The 22,101-nt window shown below is 42.9% G+C and overlaps 1 protein-coding gene across 1 annotated transcript; it reads right to left on the reverse strand.

Annotated features, from left to right (window-relative positions):
- Nucleotides 1-747: 747 nt before the first annotated feature.
- Nucleotides 748-21,333, reverse strand: RAB4A (RAB4A, member RAS oncogene family). Its single transcript, XM_083606129.1, has 8 exons — nucleotides 20,987-21,333; nucleotides 10,385-10,465; nucleotides 9,204-9,318; nucleotides 8,776-8,838; nucleotides 7,446-7,600; nucleotides 6,162-6,257; nucleotides 5,195-5,349; nucleotides 748-4,639 (listed from the first exon to the last, which is right to left on the reverse strand). Exons 1-7 carry the CDS (start codon nucleotides 21,015-21,017, stop codon nucleotides 5,234-5,236), a joined length of 657 nt encoding a protein of 218 aa, XP_083462255.1. The 5' UTR covers nucleotides 21,018-21,333; the 3' UTR covers nucleotides 748-4,639; nucleotides 5,195-5,233.
- Between the last annotated feature and the right edge of the window lie 768 nt (nucleotides 21,334-22,101).

A 22,101-nucleotide genomic window follows, 5' to 3' on the forward strand; every position in this document is an offset into this window, starting at 1 on the left:
GAGGGAGGCAACACTTCCTTGAAAAAATAAAAAGACCTGGGTTGCAATACATAATTTTTACGATTTCCTTTCCACCTTAACTACTCATGTTTCCTAAAAAATACATAAATATTTTATTTTTAATGTTACTTCTCTCCCCAAGATGATAAACGGGTGTCTCATAATGTTGTATTCATTACCTAAAAACAGGGTAAGAACACATTAAAATTTGGGAAACTGGTGATATTTTTCAGTTCTCCATAGAATATAGCTGGGTCAGCTTTGTAATATTAACAGGAAACATGCACTGGGCAGTTGGCTGCTGGATTATTCAGTAAGAAACATAGAAAATCCAATTATTACTGTCCAGAAATAACCTAAGTAAGACCAAAGCTTAGGCATTGCACAAATCAGGCATTGCACATGAAACCATTTAAAATCACATAAGCTACCTTATTGTGTGCTTGCTTCCACGGCAATCATGCCACTTTGTTTTAGCAAGTCATGATTAAGATTCTGAGCATTTAATGTATGGGGGTGTCAAATGTATGCAGATAAATAAGTTTATTGATATTGTTAAAATTCTGAACATCTACCCTTGGCAGGATTGAGATTTCATAGAGATGCAACAGTGCACATTGGAGATGTTAACAATGCAGGAAATGGTGGATGCATGAAAAGGCTGATCAGCCAGGGAGCACAGCTTTCCACCCCTTCCACCCACACCCTCCCCAAGCCTGCCATGACTGAAAAGAAACCTACAGTAAATACATTTAAATAAAACCTTTTATTTAGTAACATTTCTCTGGTGACATTAAGCAGCATAGTAAATTCTTTATACAGTATAGAAGTCATGCATTTAAAGTTTAATGTATACTAACACTGTGTAAAAGCACTTTTATTTTTAGAAGCAATTAAATGCCAAGAGCATTTGTCTTGAGGCTCAACTGTAATAATACTCCTTAAGCTCTTGCAGTTCCAACTTGTGGAACCAAGCCAATACAGGTAGCAATCTAGCACATTTCAACTGCATGAACTACAGTTCCTCCAACTCATGTTAACAAGGGTGTACAAGAGTACAGCTACAATTTTCAGAGTCTTGAAGTGTGACACTACACACTGCAAGGGATCCCTTAGAAACAGTAATATAGTGAAGGCAAGCCTTTATAGACAACAATCAATTACCTGGGTGTCTCTAATTTCCTGAACCAACTTTCCTCCTCGCAAAGCCTAGCTCTAATATTTAAATAAACCCAGTTTTGGGAAACAACCAGGAAGAAGTGTTGGGGGCAATCTGGGCACAGGAGGTATGAACTCTCATGAAATTTTCTGCAAAAACAAAAACTCATTCATGCTAATTTGCAGACACAAAATTTGGAAAGGAGCTTACAAAGATTAGTTTAGAACTGAAGCCACAGTACAGTTCTGCCTAAAGTAATTTTAGCCCCATAGAAATTTTAAGTTCCAATTGTCTTTCCCTTTATCAAAGATAAGCAAGTTTGTGAAGTGACATTTATTAGCTAAATCTGGAAACAAACAGCAAGACAGAGAGTTTATCGTGCCTGCATTTGCATTGATGTTAAAAACAAAACAAAACAAAACAGATCACTGGAGGGAAGTAGAGGAAACAGAACTCCCTCAGAACACACACAACCCAAACTACCTAAATACAAACAGTAAGGCACAAGGCCTTGAGTTCCCCAACCAACTATAAAGGAGGCTAGCAATAGAGACAGACCGGTTTTTGTGCTGTAGTACTAACTACCAACCATTTACATCAGTCTATGCTAACCTGGCACCTTCCACATATTTTGGACTACAAGTCCCGCTGGTTAAGGCTGATGGAAGGCCTAATCCAAAACGTCAGTCAGGCACCAGGTTGGCCCAGGGTGATCCATGTCAATGAAAGATGTGTGGAAGATGAAAAGGGATTGTGGGAAAGAACTAAATGCAGCAGGAAGATGTACAAAGACCTATGGAGTAAATACCTGAGTTTTCACTACATCATTAATCGGTTCACAATTAATAGTAGCATGGCACCTCCTTTTTTCTGCTATTCCCTCCAGTTTGAGAGAGGGCAGCAGTACAGTAGTTACTGGGTAGGGGGTGGGAGGGAGGAGAAAGGGGAGCTTCAAGTATTATGTAGAAGACTAGGAACAAGTTACAAGTTGGACTTTAGGACTTACTGACTAAACTTCTTTGGAATTGTTGACATTAATATATGTAACATTAGAAAAAGTACATAATAAAAACACACACACACCAAATAAACCTCATAAACCCATGCTGTGAACGAAAAACGTTAATAGATACTGCATGCTAATCACTTTCTTTACTTTGAGTGGATGTTTAACTAGACTTCAAATCGACTTTTTTCCAGTACAATGCATGGAGGCATGTTATTTTGTTTACACCAGTCTACTTTATTTTTGGGAATTAACTTTTTGATGAATCAACCCCTTTAAGTTAAAGGTTCTCATTTACCTCAAAGGATTACAGTATCCATTTTGTATACTAATGAGTAACATGCTTGCAATCTGGGTCAATATTACTTTCCCTGAATGGGGGGGGGAGAGGGGAGGGGAGGATGAAAAATGTACTCAAATGCCAACAATAAAATGTGTTTTTCATCTTGGATTCAAATGAATGAGCTGTCTCCCAACCATTATTTATTTACTGAAATGCAGCAACAGGCCTGCAGAGCTGGAGGACCGCCAGTTCCTGGATGAACTTGCCCATCAGTTAAGAGTCGTAGTCATGGGCCCTGCTCTGGGCACCCCTGCCACTGGAGCCTGACCTGTTTATCTAGGCTTATGGCATTCAGTTTACTTTGCTGACCTGTTCAGTTTTTGTCATTCAATGTGATGAGCTTTGGCTTGGCACAGGACTGCTAAAGTCTTATTTGCATTATTTTAACTATTTTACCTGCACTGTAATGAAGCTTTGTTACTTTTATTTGCCATTTTGTATTTATTGCAATTGTTTTTTCGTGTTCTAGACCACTTATTAAATTGCCTTAAATGCAATTTATGAGAGAAAAGCAGCATAGAAACATCAGAGCAGCTATGTTCTAGAAAGGGTGCTTAAACCATGTCTTGTAGATCCTACCCCCAGTTGCTCTGTATAGTTTCTCCTCAAGGATGTGAAACTAGCTGAGACAGGAGGAGCTGGAAGCAGTGATTTTATCAGAAAAATGTCTCACAGTTCCAATCAAATTCAGTCTCTCCTGCTGCCTGCATTTTGAGTAAATAAACATTCAAAAAAGAGACTGCTCATGTGTCTTGCCAACTTAGGCTCAAATACTTATTTGACAATAATGTCAATGTTTGCCCTCGCTGTGTAACATCCTCAGATATGACCAACCAAAAAGTTTTAAGCAATGTACATCCTTAGTTAAAACTAACACAATCTAGCTCAAATAGCTATATTTACACCTCCCATATACCGCTTCAATGTTTCCATATTTCAGAATTATCTGTGTATCAACAGTCATAAATGTTCTTGTTCTGGAGTTTTTAGGTGTCAAGAACATTTAAAGAGGCTAATTCATTTTACTTTTACATACGCACACCTGTCTCTCTTAAGCAGTCAAGGTTTCATATTTCCAAGTGTCTCTATAGAACTCTCAGTTAGATACCATGAAGGCAGAGGGCAGTGTATATCTTTCACTAGTTGCTGCCATTTACTGTATTGTGTTTCTAAATTACAGAGTAAAAGAAGCTGACTGCAATGCATTACTACAGATTTTGAAGCAGTCTATACAACATATGCTACTTTTCATAACAAATTGCTTCTTTTTAAGGAGGATAACCTGAACAGAGTCTTAGGTATAGAAATTACTTTAATTTTAAAAAAAGAAGTTAGATAACGATGATTCACAACTTCAAACACTGTTCTAGAATGGCAAAACAAGTAGGCATTATCTTTTCCCCAAAACAAAAATTTTCAGTTACAATTTCAGATGTAGAAAACAAGGATTTCCCAAGGCAAGATCAGACAGCAGTAAGCTCTTAAGATCACAAATGAATTGTATAGCCTACAGTTGTCAAAGTGATTGAAATACATTTAAGAATTGTCAGGAAACAGTTCAGTTATGCTTCAATAAAAAACCCACAACATATTAGTAAACTTATGGCCTGTTTTTCAAAAAAATAAATCATATACCTTGTAGAATGTGGCAAATAAAACACTGACAATCAATGCCAGTAGCTTTCAATATCAAATCATAAATAAAAGCTATTGTACAAAAAAACAAAATAAAAACAAACCACCAAACATGATAAAGCCTACCAGTTACATTTCAGTTCTTATTTATAAAACAAACAAATGTTAGTGCAACAATATGTCAGTATATCATGCTTTGGAAATTTAATGACCACATTTTATGTACACAGGATACAGCAATGTCTTAAACTGGAAGAAATGAGCAAAAATATGCAACAGAAAATTTTTTACATACTGATATTTTACTCTTGTCCACTGAATTACCAAATTTTATTTTTTGCAATCTTGCTGTGCCAAGTGCACGCTTCTGGAAGCCATTTCACAGTACTTTTAAAAAATACCAGATGTGGTATGCTTTACTGAATAAAAAGCAGTTCTAAAACTGCAGTCTTGAAGCCATGGCAGTTGTTTCATTAATCGTCATTTTCAAGGACAGCTGAAAAAATAAGCAGCATTTCGTGTTAAACAACGTAGGCATTCTATGCACACTTCAGGAACAAACTCCATGCAATTTAGTGTGAAACCACAGAATTAATCTATTTTGTTTTTTGAGACAGAAACACAATTAAGCAGTCCTTCACAAGGTCATACAACATACACAGATTCTCCACCTTAGTGGATTTTTGTTATGCACTAAGGAAATGTTCTTGAGGAAAGGAGGGCTATAAATGAAATAAAACAATATTTCTCAAATTAAGAGGTTCGATATAGATTTGAATTTTCATTTCAGTGTAAATCGTTACTTGCAACAGGACTGACTTCTGAGTAGGAATCATGGTTATAGTTATGCTGTTACAGATTTACATTGTTTTTACAAGGTGGATATCAAAAACATAAATCCTGACAGTAAAATGAACAAACAAACAAGCCCTTGGGACACACAGAAAATTTGCGGAAAACCACCCCACCTGTGGAGCTGGTGTATGGATTTTCCTTCCCTCAATAATCAGTGTCTAAACGAAGATGCTGATCTCCAACTGCTAACACTTACCTCTTTCCCTGCTCAAATGAATGTTTCAGCTGTCTGTTCCTAACAGCCACATTCTTGAACACTTTGAGCTTGTGCTCTTCGTGGAGATCTCAGCTGTCTCAGGGCAGCATCTCCATACTGAATACCTGAGCCCATCCTTTCTGGATCCAGTTCACCTGATAAAACAAAACACCATTTGTTCTTACAGACGTTGTAATTACATTTAAATTCAAGGCTGTTCTCTTCACGAACATGTAATGTTAAAATTTAACTTTGGCTGAATGTAACAATAACAGTAGTCATGAAAAGTTGAGAGTGCTTTACACACAAACACATGTACATATGCACACAAATATAATTTGTACTTTTTTTCTTTTACAGAGGGGTGCCTGTTTTATAAGTATTGGTAAGCAAACTTTTAATGGCCCTATCCATTATACAAGCTGCTGTGTCCTCCCCTTCCTACTAGTTGGAAGATGTACAGTAGATTGGAAGCTAGATGTCAGAGGCTGAGAGGCTTCACACCCAAGAAGCCAGTTCAGAGTTACAATATTATTAATAATCTAAATGTCAGACATCTCTTTCAATAATCACACATCTAGAAATATTTTACATTTTTACAGCAACCTGTAAAAAAATGCTTTGACAGCATCCCCTATCATTGGGTGATTATCCAATGATATACTCAAGCCAATCAATTTCAACGGGTCTACCCCACTGAAACTGCTGTTAAAAGGGTGCTAGTGGGGTGTTCAATGAAAACCAGTTACACCTCCTTTTGGATTGTGTTCTTCAGGGTCATTTGTACTTGCATTAAGGTATTTGACAAGTTAAGACACAGGTGAGAATTAGGTGACACTTTATGACAATAGAAGAACACATCTAGTTTGAGCGCAGTTTATCACATGTCAACATTTCACATACTCTAAAGTGTCTAATACTATAGAGGTGAAAATATTTTGAGATCACAAACATGAACTGTGATTACCTGACTCAATTTTATTAAGTATTTTTCTGGCACACTGTACAAAGGCCTCTTCAACATTCTCCCCTGTCAATGCACTTGTTTCCAAGAACATAAGTTCTGAAACAAATATGAACAAAAAAAATATTTGCAATCATTATTATTTATTGAAATTATGTATCGCCCTATACTTGCAAGTCTCAGGGTGGTTCACAGGATAAAATCAGAATACAAAACCACAAAATGCAGAATCAAAATAAAAACAACAACCCAATAATAACCCCTAACACATTTTAAAAGGGCATAGGATCGATCAATCAATCAATAAATCCATCAATCCATCAGTTTGAAGCGATATCCTGATTCAGACTTCCCTGATTAGCTGCCCTCCAGATGTTTCAGCAGAACACAACTCCCATCATTCCCAACCACTGGCTCTACTGGCTAAGGCTGAAGGGTGCTATAGCCCAAAATATACGTAGGGCACAGAGTTGAGAAAGGCTACCCCAAAGAACAGTCAGGGAAAGCTGGTACAAAGAATGGTCAAAAAGCACCTGTTCCACTTCTGAAGCTAATAACCACATTCTGCCCTGTTTTTGCCACCCGTCCCCTACTGCACTCCTCCCCTAAGCACCTATTCCAAGCAAGAGAAGGGTTCCCAAACCACAGGAGTGTCTTTTCAGCTAACAACAAACCAAGATAAAAAACAATTAAACAAAATATTATCAATATCAAACAAAAATATGCAATGCATTCCTAGTTGTATCTGCCCAGAAGCAAGTGCTGTCAAGTTGAATGATGCTTACTCCTAGATATAGGATTGCAGTCTAAATTAAGCAACAGTAAACAGTAAGATGTAGCAGAATAACTTCAACCAGAAGAATACCCAAAGCACTGAACAATTCTAAAACAATGCAGTCATAAACTGGTTTCAAGACACCAACAAAGAGGCGTGCGGAAGTTCTCAGATAATTGGTATATGCCCAATGGACATATTACCCAATTACAACCACACCAAAATTGGGGGATGTTTCATAAAGAGTTGTCTTCCAACTTCTTCGTCCCATTTTTGGAGACTGAGGGGGTTGCAGAATGGGGCAAAAATATTCACCCACTCAGAATGACAGAAGCACTGACCTCACTCTGACTTGACTTTACCCTCCATACTAGTAGCTTCCAATACCTGCGTGGGGAGGTCATAATTCCAAATGATGGGGAGTTGTGGTCCAAAATATCTAGAGGGCACCAGGATGGGGAAGGCTGATACAGACTATCACCAGACTAAGATAGGTCATGAAAAATACTTACCATTTTCTTGAGCAAACCTGGATGCTTCCAAGAAAGTGACTTCCCGATCTCCATCAAGATCCTTTTTGTTCCCACACAGTATTATAACAATATTCTGACTTGCTAGCATCCTCGCATCTGTTAGCCAGTTAGTAAGCGCATTGTAGGTTTCTCGACTGCATCACAAAAGGACAAATTATTAGATGTGAATAATTATGCTTCCCCCCTTAAAATTATGTTTTAATTATCCTAGCTAACTAGAGGATTTATACAACGATAGTTCATGTTCACTTTGATAGATCAACAAAAAAAAAAAACATTGCTGTGCTTTCTTTTGTCCATTGTGAAATACTACAGAGAAGTTATTGCCCAGCAATAATGGATTCAGAACACCTGCTGTCCTGACAGGTGGTAGGGTGCAGAGCAGGCAGGCAACACCAAAGAGCATGCAGTGTTAGTCCTGCATTTGGACCTGTGCCAGTGCACTGTGGACACTGAAAGCAAGGGCAAGTGTAACCAGTGAAACTTGCCCCTTATACAGTTGACCGGAACATTACAACAGACTTGCTTTTTTTGTAGTGTGTGTGTATTTAAGTCTCCAAGAAAATCAGTTTTGAGTTAAAGGAACACCACTCTGTTTCTGAGGCATGGACTCTAAGACAACTGAAAGTAAGGGGGTTATTTCTATGAAGGAGTCATTGGTATCCAAGAATGCTGACAGAAAACACTTTCAGGAGTAAACGAAGCATGGTCCCCAGTGTTTCTTCATCCAGAAAAAAATTGATTCCCAAGATGGCTAATGGTGATGGTCTCTCACAATTTCAAAAAGTCCTTGATGTGCAAGACTCCGCACAGGACTTAGAAGAGTCCAAGTTTGGCATCATGGCCTACTGTATGTATATACTGCAATCAGCTGCTAGTACCAGATATAAAAGCTTGGGCATAAATAATTTTTAAGGAAACATGGCTTCTGCATGTTGGGGATGGAGAGGAGAGAGATGAACTAGGAAAGAGGCTAGTCTGGCTCCTAAGCCACTGAAGTCAGAGTTTGTACTAGATTGAACTTAAAATATTTTTATATGTAGGATGGTTTGAAAGGGGTTCTTTACTGTAAAATTAGACCCTCATTTAAGATACAGCAGCTCAAATGAAATAGGGCTGGGAGCACACTTGTGTGAATTTTGTGTGCGTAACCTCAAGAAGCTATGAAAGCTGAACTTATCCCATGATAATTGCTCTTATGTGATTAATTTATCTTGGCTGTAAAGGATTACATGTCTACCTAAGGATAACCACAGGAAGAGCAGAATAGTTTATCTGTACTTATATTTATAGCAGTTTTTCCTTTTACCTGGTGATGTCATAAACAAGTAAGGCACCCGCTGCACCTCTGTAGTAGCTTCGGGTTACAGACCTGTGAAGGAAAACATATACCACTATAAGATAACAATAAGCTATGCTCTACACAGTGCTACAATTACGAACAATACAGAAGCTACTGTGTCTGCTTAACAAGGCAGTACAGTCATGATTGAGCCAAAGTTGAGCAGCTTTAAGCCTCATCAGTTTTGAGGGGGCATATATTAAAACTCTCCAGAAGAAATGAATGATTTAACAATACTTACTTTTGCCTACAAGTTCTCCTATAGTCACAATACAACTGGATGTCACAGAACTAGTGAAACAGTAGCCAGTATCCAACAAACTTGCAAACAAAAAAGTCACATGCCACTTTCTTCAACTAACATGCCAACAAATTTCTGTGCTATGAAAATATACCTGAATCGCTCTTGTCCAGCTGTATCCCATATTTGTAGTTTTACATATTTGCCTCCAACATTTATTATCTTTGAACCAAACTCCACTCCTATAGTATGATTTGAGTCATCTTTGACTAGAATAGAAAAGGTGTCTATTAGTATTCAAGTACAATTTAAAGTACACAAGGATATTATATTAACAGTGACATTTTTATTATTTATCGATAATTTGTTCTGTACAGGCAGCAGTGTATTTGTTAACTTAACCAAGGGGAATTTTTATGGTAAATTCACACACACACACACACACACACACACACACACACAGTACTTTTCAAAACATATTCAGGGGTATTAGAATATGCTTCTGTGAACACTTTGTGAATATGCTAGACAAGATATGTCAAAATGAAATGCATTATATAGTTGTGTGAATTCATCCAACATTGGATGGTGGGCTATGTGCATATACATATATATATATATACATACATATATGCATGCACAAATGTGACAATTCCCAAAATTTACTAGTGGCACCAGTCAAGGAAATTTCCTTATTCAAAGGTTGCTTTGTGACAAAACAAATGCCTCCTTCTCACCCACTTTTGTTAACTAAGATTTATGAGAACATGCTGTCAATACCCATGCTTGAAGTTGTGGCTACCATGTTTTCATTTTGTGTAGGATCAAAATTTGTTATCACAGTGTCACATAAATGGAACGTGTGAACTGACCAGAAGAGCCTGGAATCTGCCTTGATGGAGTGCCATTGTACTGGCAAGGGGTATTATGTAGAATGGTAATCTATCAAGTCAGCTCTTAGGGCTATCCTGGGCAGTTCACACACCCCATTTATGTATCACTGTGATAGCAAATTTTGATCCTACACACAATGAAAACATGGTAGCCATGGTATTAAGGAAGATATTGATAGCATGTTCTCTCAAGCCTACATAGAAAGTGATTTGGGTAGATAATACATACCGAGGAGTAAGCTACACTGAGTACAATGGGATTTACTTCCAAGGAAATACATGGATTGCATTGCACATGTCCCTACTTATTCATACTACTGTCTAAGATCACTTCTGTCCAAAAAATGCTGTTAGCCAGGACCAATGTGGACCAGAGTTCTGTTGAGCAACCCCCACAAAAACTCCACCCCTAAGAACCCCACAACATCTGCATTATACTTACATTTCTTCTCAATAAATTGATGAAGCAAACAGGATTTGCCAGTGCCTGCATTTCCAATTACCAAAAACTTAAACAGGAAATCTGAAAATGATAAGACAATCAAATGAGCATCTTCAAATGCAAAAGAAACATGCTATTACTGCTTTTTCCCTTTGTCATAAAAAGAAATCACAAGGACGCAGAACAGATAAACTGTCTGCTTGCTATTCAGTGCCTGGCTTAGCAAGATATTGCAACAGAACAAAGGAATAAGTATGGCTATTTGTATTCTACACATGACATATGAATCTGTCTAAGACAAAATTCAGCATTTCAGATTTGAATTTTTCTCCCAGCCTTTGTAGTACTATTTTGGTAATAAAACAAGAGCTGATTTATTCCAACAATCTAGATTCTAAAAAGTGTTGAATCAAACATTAAAAAAACAGGACAGGTTTTCTGTGAGGCATAAGTAGCAAAGGACAAATAATAATAATATAATAATAATAATAATTTATTATTTATACCCCGCCCAGGCTGGGCCTCCCCAGCCACTCTGGGCGGCTTCCATAGAAACCAAAAATACAGTAAAATATCACACGTTAAAAACTTCCCTGAACAGGGCTGCCTTAAGATGTCTTCTGAATGTCAGGTAGTTGTTTATCGCTTTGACATCTGCTGGAAGGGCGTTCCACAGGGTGGGCGCCACTACCGAGAAGGCCCTCTGCCTGGTTCCCTGTAGCTTTGCTTCTCGCAATGAGGGAACCGCCAGAAGGCCCTCGGCGCTGGACCTCAGCGTCCGGGCAGAATGATGGGGGTGGAGACACTCCTTCAGGTATACTGGACCGAGGCCGTTTAGGGCTTTAAAGGTCAGCACCAACACTTTGAATTGTGCTCGGAAACGTACTGGGAGCCAATGTAGGTCTTTCAAGACCGGTGTTATATGGTCTCGGCGGCCGCCCCCAGTCACCAGTCTAGCTGCCGCATTCTGGATTAGTTGTAGTTTCCGAGTCACCTTCAAAGGTAGCCCCACATAGAGTGCATTGCAGTAGTCCAAGCGGGGGATAACCAGAGCATGCACCACTCTGGCGAGACAGTCTGCAGGCAGATAGGGTCTCAGCCTACGTACCAGATGGAGCTGGTAAACAGCTGCCCTGGACACAGATTTGACCTGTGCCTCCATGGACAGCTGTGAGTCCAAAATGACTCCCAGGCTGCGCACCTGGTCCTTCAGGGGCACAGTTACCCCATTCAGGACCAGGGAATCCTCCACACCTGCCCGCCTCCTGTCCCCCAAAAACAGTACTTCTGTCTTTTCAGGATTCAACCTCAATCTGTTAGCCGCCATCCATCCTCCAACCACCTCCAGACACTCACACAGGACCTTCACCGCCCTCACTGGTTCTGATTTAAAAGAGAGGTAGAGCTGGGTATCATCCGCATACTGATGAACACCCAGCCCAAACCTCCTGATGATCTCTCCCAGTGGCTGCATGTAAATGTTGAAAAGCATGGGGGAGAGGACAGAACCCTGAGGCACCCCACAAGTGAGAGCCCAGGGGTCTGAACACTCATCCCCCCCCACCACTTTCTGAACATGGCCCAGGAGGAAGGAGCGGAACCACTGTATGACAGTGCCCCCAGCTCCCAGTCCCTCCAGACGGTCCAGAAGGATGTTATGGTCGAAGGTATCAAACGCCGCTGAGAGATCCAGCAGAACTAGGAAACAGCTCTCGCCTTTGTCCCTAGCCCACCGGAGATCATCAACCAGTGCGAGCAAGGCAGTTTCAGTCCCGTGATGAGCCCTGAATCCCGACTGGAAGGGATCCAAATGGTCCGCTTCTTCCAGGCGCGCCTGGAGTTGTTCGGCAACCGCTCGCTCAATCACCTTGCCCAAGAATGGAAGATTTGAGACTGGGCGATAGTTGGCCATCGTGGCCGCATCTAAAGATGGTTTTTTAAGAAGCGGTTTAATAACCGCCTCTTTCAGCGGGTCTGGGAAGGCTCCCTCATGGAGGGAAGCATTCACCACCCCACGAAGCCCATCGCCCAGTCCTTCCCGACTAGCTTTTATAAGCCAGGATGGGCAAGGATCCAGGAGACAGGTGGTTGGTTTCACTCGTCCAAGTAGCCTGTCCACATCCTCGGAGGTAACAGATTGGAATTGATCCCACTCAACTTGACTAGACAGAACTCTAGCACTCTCCCGCCCCGGCCCTGCTCCCACGGTGGAGTCTACTTCTTCCCGAATCTGAGTGATTTTATCTGCAAAAAACTTTGCAAAATCATTGCAGGAGAACATGTGGCCTGTACTGGGCCCCGATGTTGCAGGTGGTTCCGCTAAATTGTGAACCACCTGAAAAAGTCTCCTGCTGCTGTTTTCTGCAGATGCAATAGAGGCGGTGAAGAAATTCTTCTTCGCCGTCGCTATCGCCACTTGGTAGGCTCGACGTTGAGCTCTAACCTGTGTCCATTCAGATTCGGAATGAGTTATCCGCCACCGGTGCTCTAGCCGTCTCAACGATTGTTTCATTGCCCTCAGATCCGTGGAAAACCACGGGGCTGTCCGGGCTCCATGCAATCGGAGAGGGCGCTTCGGAGCCAAACAGTCAATAGCCCTGGTTAACTCCACATTCCAGCGGGCCACCAGGGAATCAGCTGAAAGGCCATCAACATGGGATAAAGCATCCCCTACCACTCTCTGGAAACCATTTGGATCCGAATTGGTCCCACCTCCCTGCAGAGGGGATGGGTCGCAGAGAAGTCCAGTTGCACCAGGAAGTGATCTGACCATGGCACTTCTGTCGTTTCGCTTTTACTTAGTGTCAGATCACCAACATCCATAGAGGTAAACACCAGGTCCAAGGCATGTCCGCGGCTATGGGTTGGGCCAGACTTATTCAGGGACAGCCCCATGGAGGCCATGCTTTTCACGAAGTCCCAAGCGGCCCCTTGTAAGGTCATGTCGGCATGGATGTTAAAATCCCCTAGGACGACCAAGCTAGGTGTCTCCAGGAGAACATCCGCCACGACCTGAAGCAGCTCGGGCAGGGAATCCTTGGTGCAGCGGGGAGGTCGGTACACCAAAAGGAATCCTGTACTGCCCCTATTGCCCAACTTCCAGAACATGCACTCGGAAAACTGGGTCTTCCCAATAGGACGCCTGGTGCAAACTAATGACTTCCTAAAAATCACTGCAACCCCCCCTCCCCGCCCACATGACCTGGGTTGCTGTGCGTAAGAGAAACCTGGTGGACAAGCAGCGGCAAGGACAGGCCCATCTGCTTCATCCAACCAAGTCTCTGTTACACATGCCAGGTCAAGTCCTCCATCCATGATCAAGTCATGGATGGCAGTGGTCTTATGAATCATTGACCTGGCATTGCACAGCAGCACCTTCAGGTCATGTGGGTATCCCTTGCTGATTCTAGTATCCGTCCGGTCAGGACCAGACCCGGAGGCAGGAATAGTCCTCAGACAACAACTAAACCTGCCCCCTCTGTAATGACATAGTCTAGTCTTAGCGTAACTCCTCCTTCTACCCGTGATCACTGAGATCGGTTGTCCCAGCGCATCCCCCCCCGTGGAACATGCCCCAGCCATTTTGTGGGCTGGGGCCCACTCCCCGGCAGCCCTGACCCCTCCCCTAAGAACAAAATAACACCTTAAACAAACAAACAAAACCAATAAAACAATACAAACAAACAAAAATGTAAAAATTACAAAAGCATCAAAATAAAAAAAATAATTCCCCAAGCCCAACCAAACATCCATCCCACCCCCACCCCCACATACAAAAAATCCAAAAGAAAATTTTTTATAAACATTTTAAAAACACTCTGTGCCCCTCCGGCAGTAACAACTGTCCTAGTGAGGCCTGTCAGGCCCCACCCTGGGCCAGGTGGTAAGTGGCAGGAAGGAGCAGGGCCCTCAGGCACTCACTCAGGGGAGTACTCCTGGGCAGCAGCAGCAAGCAGTCCTTGTGAGGCTTCAGGCCCCGCCCTGGGCCAGGTGGTAAGTGGCAAGAGCAGGGCCCTCAGGCACTCACTCAGGGGAGTACTCCTGGGCAGCAGCAGCAAGCAGTCCTTGTGAGGCTTCAGGCCCCGCCCTGGGCCAGGTGGTAAGTGGCAAGAGCAGGGCCCTCAGGCACTCACTCAGGGGAGTACTCCTGGGCAGCAGCAGCAAGCAGTCCTTGTGAGGCTTCAGGCCCCGCCCTGGGCCAGGTGGTAAGTGGCAAGAGCAGGGCCCTCAGGCACTCACTCAGGGGAGTACTCCTGGGCAGCAGCAGCAAGCAGTCCTTCAGGCCCCGCCCTGGGCCAGGTGGTAAGTGGCAAGAGCAGGGCCCTCAGGAACTCACTCAAGGGAGTACTCCTGGGCAGCGGCAGCAAGCAGTCCTTGTGAGGCTTCAGGCCCCGCCCTGGGCCAGGTGGTAAGTGGCAAGAGCAGGGCCCTCAGGCACTCACTCAGGGGAGTCCTCCTGGGCAGCGGCAGCAAGCAGTCCTTGTGAGGCTTCAGGCCCCACCCCAGGCCAGATGGTAAGTGGCAGGAAGGAGCAGGGCCCTCAGGCACTCACTCAGGGGAGTCCTCCCGGGCAGCAGGCAGCAAGCAGCACGCAGTCCTTATGAGGCTTCAGGCCCCACCCCAGGCCAGATGGTAAGTGGCAAGAGCAGGGCCCTCAGGCACTCACTCAGGGGAGTCCTCCCGGGCAGCGGCAGCAAGCAGCACGCAGTCCTTATGAGGCTTCAGGCCCCACCCCAGGCCAGATGGTAAGTGGCAGGAAGGAGCAGGGCCCTCAGGCACTCCCTCAGGGGAGTCCTCCCGGGCAGCGGCAGCAAGCAGCATGCAGTCCTTATGAGGCTTCAGGCCCCGCCCCAGGCCAGATGGTAAGTGGCAAGAGCAGGGCCCTCAGGCACTCACTCAGGGGAGTCCTGAGTGAGTGCCTGACATCAAGCTGGATTTTTCAGATACATACCCAAGTTTGGCATCTCTGAATGCCATGATAAAAAACTAACTGAAGTTATAATCCAATTTGGATGAATCAGCAGAAAAAATATCCCTTTCAAGTTTGCAAGGCACAATATGAAAAAGAGTAGGACAGGGAGAGGAAGGACACAAACTAGCCAAAGCAAAGCACTTTTAAGTGGGAGATTTATGCTTTTAAAACAGCAAACATTTAGTAACACCTATAGCTGTGGCAGGGAACTTTTCTGCAGCCTGAGAAGTGCATTCCCTCATATGCAGCCATTCAGGGGCCACATGCCAGTGGTGGATGGTGCCAGAGGAAAAATTGGGAGGCACAAGGGATGTGATTTTTACTATTATATAGTAGGTAATGCTCCTGTACCCAAAAACCAGAGGTTTCTATACACACACACACACACACACACACACACATTTTTTGGTCCTCTATCAAGGTACCGTAAATAAAAGGAATGTGACCTGAGGAGGGGCATAGCGTGGGAGAATTTTGATGGCTGGACAGAGGTTTGGAGGGCTGCATTTGGGCCTGCAGCCTGAGGTTCCCAACCCCTGATCTATGGGATCTTCAGATATTTCACAGTCTGAAGCTATCTGACCACCAAACTTCTCGATTACGTCACATTCAAAACTGGCTTACTCTATACATACAAAGTAAAGTTTCTCTTGCAAATATGAAAAGGCTATCAGCAATGCCTAAGCAGTAATTTCTAAACTTTCCCAACATGCTCAAATCCACACTGCAGATAATATATTCCTTTTACAACTGGGGGGGGGGGGATCATAGTGCTATAAAGTAGCATAGGCTCATGTGAATCGGATGTTAACCTGAAACTAGCTATTGTTATTCTAAACAACTGTGGGGAAAATTGTTTGCATGTTTTACTTCTGGCACAGTGTAGTGAAAGCAATTCACATGCCAGTTATTTCTTCAGCTTTACTTGCAGCTTCTTTTTTCTAGATGAAACAAAAAACTAAAAACAAAGCCATGAAAGGCACTTCATTATAGGGCTGATTTTCTCTTTCTTCCTCACTGACAAAGAAGCTTTGAGCTCCAAGATTTGTTGAGCTGTCTGGTCTCTCACCCTAGAGAAGACTGTTGTTACTAGGAATGACCGAAGACAAAAATGCAGCCAAGAAGAGACCCACAGTCACTATTATCACAGCCAATCTTGAAACATTAAGGGCTATCTAGAGGCAAGAACCTCATAACACAAATGTGAATGCTATGAAATACACGACTATCAAAGCTTTAAGGATGCAATAAATGAGCATTAAAAATTATTGACTCAGGGTAGCTTTTATTCTTCAGTTGTTTTGAGAAATTAAAAATCCAACCATTACTTTTCCATGTTGTGTTTGGAGTGTACAAAGGCTCTATTATATTGTAAAGGTAAAAGGACCCCTGACCATTAGGTCCAGTCGTGACCGACTCTGGGGTTGCGGCACTCATCTCGCTTTATTGGCCAAGGGAGCCAGCGTACAGCTTCCGGGTCATGTGGCCAGCATGGCTAAGCTGCTTCTGGCGAACCAGAGCAGCGCACGGAAACGCCATTTACCTCCCTGCCGGAGCGGTACCTATTTATCTACTTGCAGTTTGATGTGCTTTCGAACTGCTAGGTTGGCAGGAGCAGGGACCGAGCAATGGGAGCTCACCCCGTTGCAGGGATTCGAACCGCTGACCTTCTGATCGGCAAGTCCTAGGCTCTGTGGTTTAACCCACAGCGCCACCTGCGTCTATCTATTTAGTAATTCTCAAAAATATTCCACTCTGTGGGCAATATAACAATTCCCCTAATAATGGTAGAATTAGACTAGATGTGATGGTAGATGTAAACTGAAAAATCAATCTTTTGTGCATGTACTATGGATCAGCAAATAAGAATGGCATCTAAAAACGAATGCAGTACAGTACTTCATCTCCTGCAGTATTCTTTCACAGATTTTCTTTATTTGGCGTAGATGTATTACTGCTTTTATTCTATGAACCTACAAAAATATTTTCTTCCTGGAATATTTTTAAAGGAAAAACAAAGACAATTACCATGAAAAAAATACAAAATAAACTAACAATTTAGTAATCTCATCAGGGAAATTAGAGCAGGAAGATCTCAACAAAAAGTCTCAAAGAAAGGGGAAGTAAAAATATATTTTTAATTGTGGGATAGTGAAGCCCAGAAAACAAGTTATTATGCCTGAGATATTCCAAATCATGGAGGCTCAAATTGGAGTATACTCTTCCTGCATCTCTGCCTCTTCTTTTATGCTGCCCTAAGTTTCTTCCCAGAAGCTCTTCAAGTCATCGTTCAATACATAATGAAGTTTATGGGATACTGCCAAAAGATAATGGTTCGGTATACAGCAACCAGAATTTTTCACTTTATTTTAAGAAAATGGGTTTGACTCAAGCGAAAAAAAGCACCAACAGTAGAAGTGCAAACAAATTGGGTCCCAGCAGCTACTAGAAAGAAACAAGTTCCTCAATTAAAACAAAGGTGCTGCTAATCAGGAAGTTTAACTATGATGTGTAGCAGAAGAGTACAGTAAGCCTTTAGCTAAAACCATACATGCTCTTGATAACATGACCAGGGACCATCTGCTGCTATGTTGCTAGCATACACTACAGCTTGCGTTCAGTAAGGGGCATGCAACCAGTATGTGGTTGCTAACTCAAGAGAGCTCCCTGAACTTGGTGTCTTTATAGATGTAAATGGTATTACTTTGCCTATCCTTATTTTTTCACTAGCTCACTGGCTTAATCACACACCTGTAGTATGATTTCTTGTAGCATAGAGTTTCTCATAAACTACAGCTGTTAACTCTCCTAGTTTTGCATTATTTAACCCATTTTCCAGATTTGTAGAAATATGTACATTACTTGCTCCTTTATAAACATGCGGCAATTATTCACTTGGCCCTGGTATAATTCTCTTCATTTTTTTTCAGGCTGAATAGCATTGCACTAGCTTCTCCAATCTGGTGCGCTACACATAAATTCCCATCAGCTCCATCTAGCACTGCTGGGGTTGTTGGGAGCTGTAGTCCAAAATACCTCTTGAGCGTCTTTGTAAATGAAATTGTATGCATCAGGCATAGGCAAACTCAGCCCTCCAGATGTTTTGGGACTACAACTCCCATGACCCCTATCTAACAGAACCAGTGGTCAGGGATGAATGGGAACTGTAGTCTCAAAACATCTAGAGGGCTGAGTTTGCCTATGCCTGGCATACATCATACAACAAATATGGAGCACCACTATGTTTAAGCATGTAGTGAAGCATAAGCTGAGCACTGACAAAGATTGAGAACTGTGATCATTTACCAACAGAGTAGACTGACTGCAGTCTTGAGATAGAGAGCATATGCAGCCTTGGCTCCAGCTTTTGTCCCCAAGTAATAAACGCTGCTTTTAGAGCATTTAATCTAGATTTGTCACATAGGATAGGCCTTCTTTCTCTTTTCAAAATCTGGGTGCAAGCAGATGCTATTAGTTCAGCAACACTGCTTAATGTTTCCCATGAATTTCCTAGTTTTTCTGTTTATTTATTCCAGTTGCTATCCACACAGAAGAAAATTCTCCCACTAATGTTACTTTCCCCATAGCAAAAACCATTAGCTCTCAGAAGCAGCCCTACATACAGCACCATACATGGCTCACTATTGCCTCACAGTCTGGCCTAATATAAGTCGTGACAGCATCCCTTGAAAAAGGTATGGTAGAAATTTAAGAAATGGGTTCCAAAATGCATGCTTGGCCTAATGTGGGTATCAGGTTAGAAAATGGTTAGAAACTAAAAGATAAAGTGCGAGACTGGCTTCATTATTATCAAATAAGGGAGGCTTACAATTTGGATAAAAAAATTGGCTTCCAGGTGGAAAAATCAAAATTAGAAACAGAATTGCTAGATCCCAAAACTAAGATACTTTCAAGAATGTATAACTTGCTGTTGAAATGGAATACTCAGGATGAAACGGTTAAATCTGCTATGATTAAATGGGCACAAGATGTTGGACATAACATTATGTTTGCTGACTGGGAACGGTTGTGGACCACAGGTATGAAATTCACGGCATGTAATGCCTTAAGAGAGAATATTATGAAAATGATATACAGGTGGTACATGACACCAGTCAAGCTTGCAAAAATCTATCATTTGCCCGATAATAAATGTTGGAAATGTAAAGATAATGAAGGTACATTCTTTCACCTTTGGTGGACGTGCCCAAGGATTAAGGCTTTCTGGGAGATGATATATAATGAAATGAAAAAGGTATTTAAATATACCTTCTTGAAGAAACCAGAGGCCTTTCTCCTGGGCATGGTCGGCCAATTGGTGTTAAAGAAGGATAGAACTTTTTTTATGTACGCTACAACAGCAGCAAGAATACTTATTGCAAAGTATTGGAAGACACAAGATTTACCCACCCTGGAAGAATGGCAGATGAAAGTGATGGACTATATGGAATTGGCGGAAATGACTGGCAGAATCCGAGACCAGGGAGAAGAGTCGGTGGAAGAAGATTGGAAGAAATTTAAGGACTATTTACAGAAACACTGCAAAATTAATGAATGTTAAAATGATGTCGGAATGAAATGAAGCGGTTTTAGTAACAATGTTAAAAAGGAGTATGTAAAAATGGTTTGTTAATAGATGAAAAAATAAGGCTATAATATGTTAAGATAAAGAACTAAGATAAAACAAAGAGGGAAAGGATTTGCTGAATTAACCATTCGAATTGGAATACAAAAAAGGGAGGTGTGAGGAGGTCAGGGAAACAAGTAAATGAAAGGCAAGACATTGAAAGATGGACTTATTTTTAACCGTTTTTTTTCCTTTTTTTCTATTCTGTATTTTGTATTTTTTGTTTTCTTTTTTCTACTTTCTTACCATCTTTGTAACCTTTTTTTGAAACTTTAATAAAATATCATTTTTAAAAAAAATGGTTAGAAACTGCTGATCTATAATAGCACAGACATAAAAATGATAGCCTACCGAACAGGCCTGCTGTGAGTGTTATATAAAGAAGAGAGAAAGCTATACGAAGGGCTTTAATGTGCCAATTACAATTGCATAGGTTAAGATATATGTTTAAAAAGCACACGTAGTTCTTGAAAAAAGCCAGTGATCCATACAGCCGAAAAGCCGAGGACCTGTATGCAACACCACTACTACCTGATTTCTCCATTCCTCCTTGTCTACACATGGGTACCAAAAACAGGGGAAAGCAAGGAGGGAGGAGGGAGGGGCGAATACGAAGACATCTGCAAGGGCCTCCCCTGTGCAAGGTGTGCGTACCCACAAGCAATACTGGCTCTGTCCTTGCATTGATTTCTTTGATTTCTAATGCTGCGCGGCCGTTCCCCGCCCTGGGCCCCCACGGGAAGGGCAGGCAACAAATGCTATGAATTCTGCATAAACGGGGGCGAGAGAAGCAATAACGCCGCGCGCGCTTGTGCCATGTCCGTCTCCACCGCATCACGCCGCAGGTCCGAAGCGGGCCCGCGGGCGCCGTGTGCGGAAAGAGAGCGCCCACCTCCCTGAAAACAACCCCTCCCTTCCCTATCTCTACAGGCACAGCCGCCGCCCGCAGCCCCGCTTCACCTCAGAGCCCGAGCACCACCCACCCAGCCCAGCCCCTCCCTACCGTACGTCTCCGACATGGCTGTCTGCGACATTTTCCGAGCGACGCGGCCGCCCCTCTGCCCGCCACCGCCGTTGCCGTCGCCGCTCGGGGGGCACGCAGGACCTCGAAGCACCTCAGGGAGGCCGCAGCCTTGAGAACGGCAAAACACCTCCGGCGGCGGCAGCGGCGGCGCTGCTCCCCCTCCCCTCGGGCGGGGGAAAAGGGGAGGGGTGAGGAGAGGGAGGGGGAAAGCGCCTCGGCCAGCCACCCAGCGGCTCGAGAGCGCGTCTCACGAGGTTTGCGCCTGCGCAGGCGGCGGCTCCGCCCTCTCCGCCCGGCCCTTTGGCGGCGGAGCGGCCCGCAGCTGTGCGCAGGCGCGCCGGCGCGCCAACGGCTCCCTCACCAAAACAAAGCGCACGTGCGCGGCGGGCTTTGAAAGCCGAGGTCTCGGCGGACCTCGCGCCTCGCAGTTGGGCCTGGGCGCCTGCTTTTCGTTGGGTTTTCGAGCGGAAGCCTCTGGCTCCATCTTGGTAGCTGGAAACGAGGGACAGTGAAAGGGATTTAGGGCTCCCCAGGTTTGGGATATAGCAATGTGTCCTGCTTTGTAGAGGACAGGCCTCTTTACTTTTGAAGGGCTGGCAGGTGACCGTTTGATAAGGTCACCTGTTTGATAAGGAACCACAGGAGGGCAGGAGCTCTGTAGTCAACAGGAGCACCTGGTCAACAGACTAGGTTACCTGGTGTCTTCCCCACTGTGGTGAGGTGTATTGTACTGTTTAAATTACAGTACATTATTGCAACTACATTAAAAAATGCAAATTGGTGTCCTCCTTTTTTCAGTGATTTTCAACTGTCCACCCTATCCAGGTTCGGTTAATCCTTGGAAAACCAGGAACTCCTCAACTTTATTATGCTATACATTACAATAACTTTATTAACCTACATTAGGTGCTGCAAGACTTGGTTGAGTTGAATGTGCTTTTTTTACTACAAGTTTGCTGTTAGTCCTTTGTAGTCCTGAACTTGTGGGGGTTTCCCTTAATTACTGTTTTCTGTTTCTTGGTTGGTTGGTCAGCAATCTGTTTCCTGCCTTTTCGCCACAAGAACCCCAAGCCTTCTTAAAAACACAATTAAAA

This window comes from Podarcis filfolensis (assembly GCF_964270895.1).
Source record: "Podarcis filfolensis genome assembly, chromosome: 3".
NCBI lineage: Eukaryota > Metazoa > Chordata > Lepidosauria > Squamata > Lacertidae > Podarcis > Podarcis filfolensis.

What these genes read in the sequence shown, in the direction of transcription:
- RAB4A (XM_083606129.1), bottom strand. Translation starts at nt 21,017, where the DNA reads ATGTCGCAGACAGCCATGTCGGAGACGTACG. An exon ending in AGCCATGTCGGAGACGTACG is followed by an intron (nt 10,466 to 20,986) that starts GTAGGGAGGGGC and finishes TATCATTTTCAG; the next exon opens with ATTTCCTGTTTAAGTTTTTG. An exon ending in CAGGTTTGCTCAAGAAAATG is followed by an intron (nt 6,258 to 7,445) that starts GTAAGTATTTTT and finishes TATTTGTTTCAG; the next exon opens with AACTTATGTTCTTGGAAACA.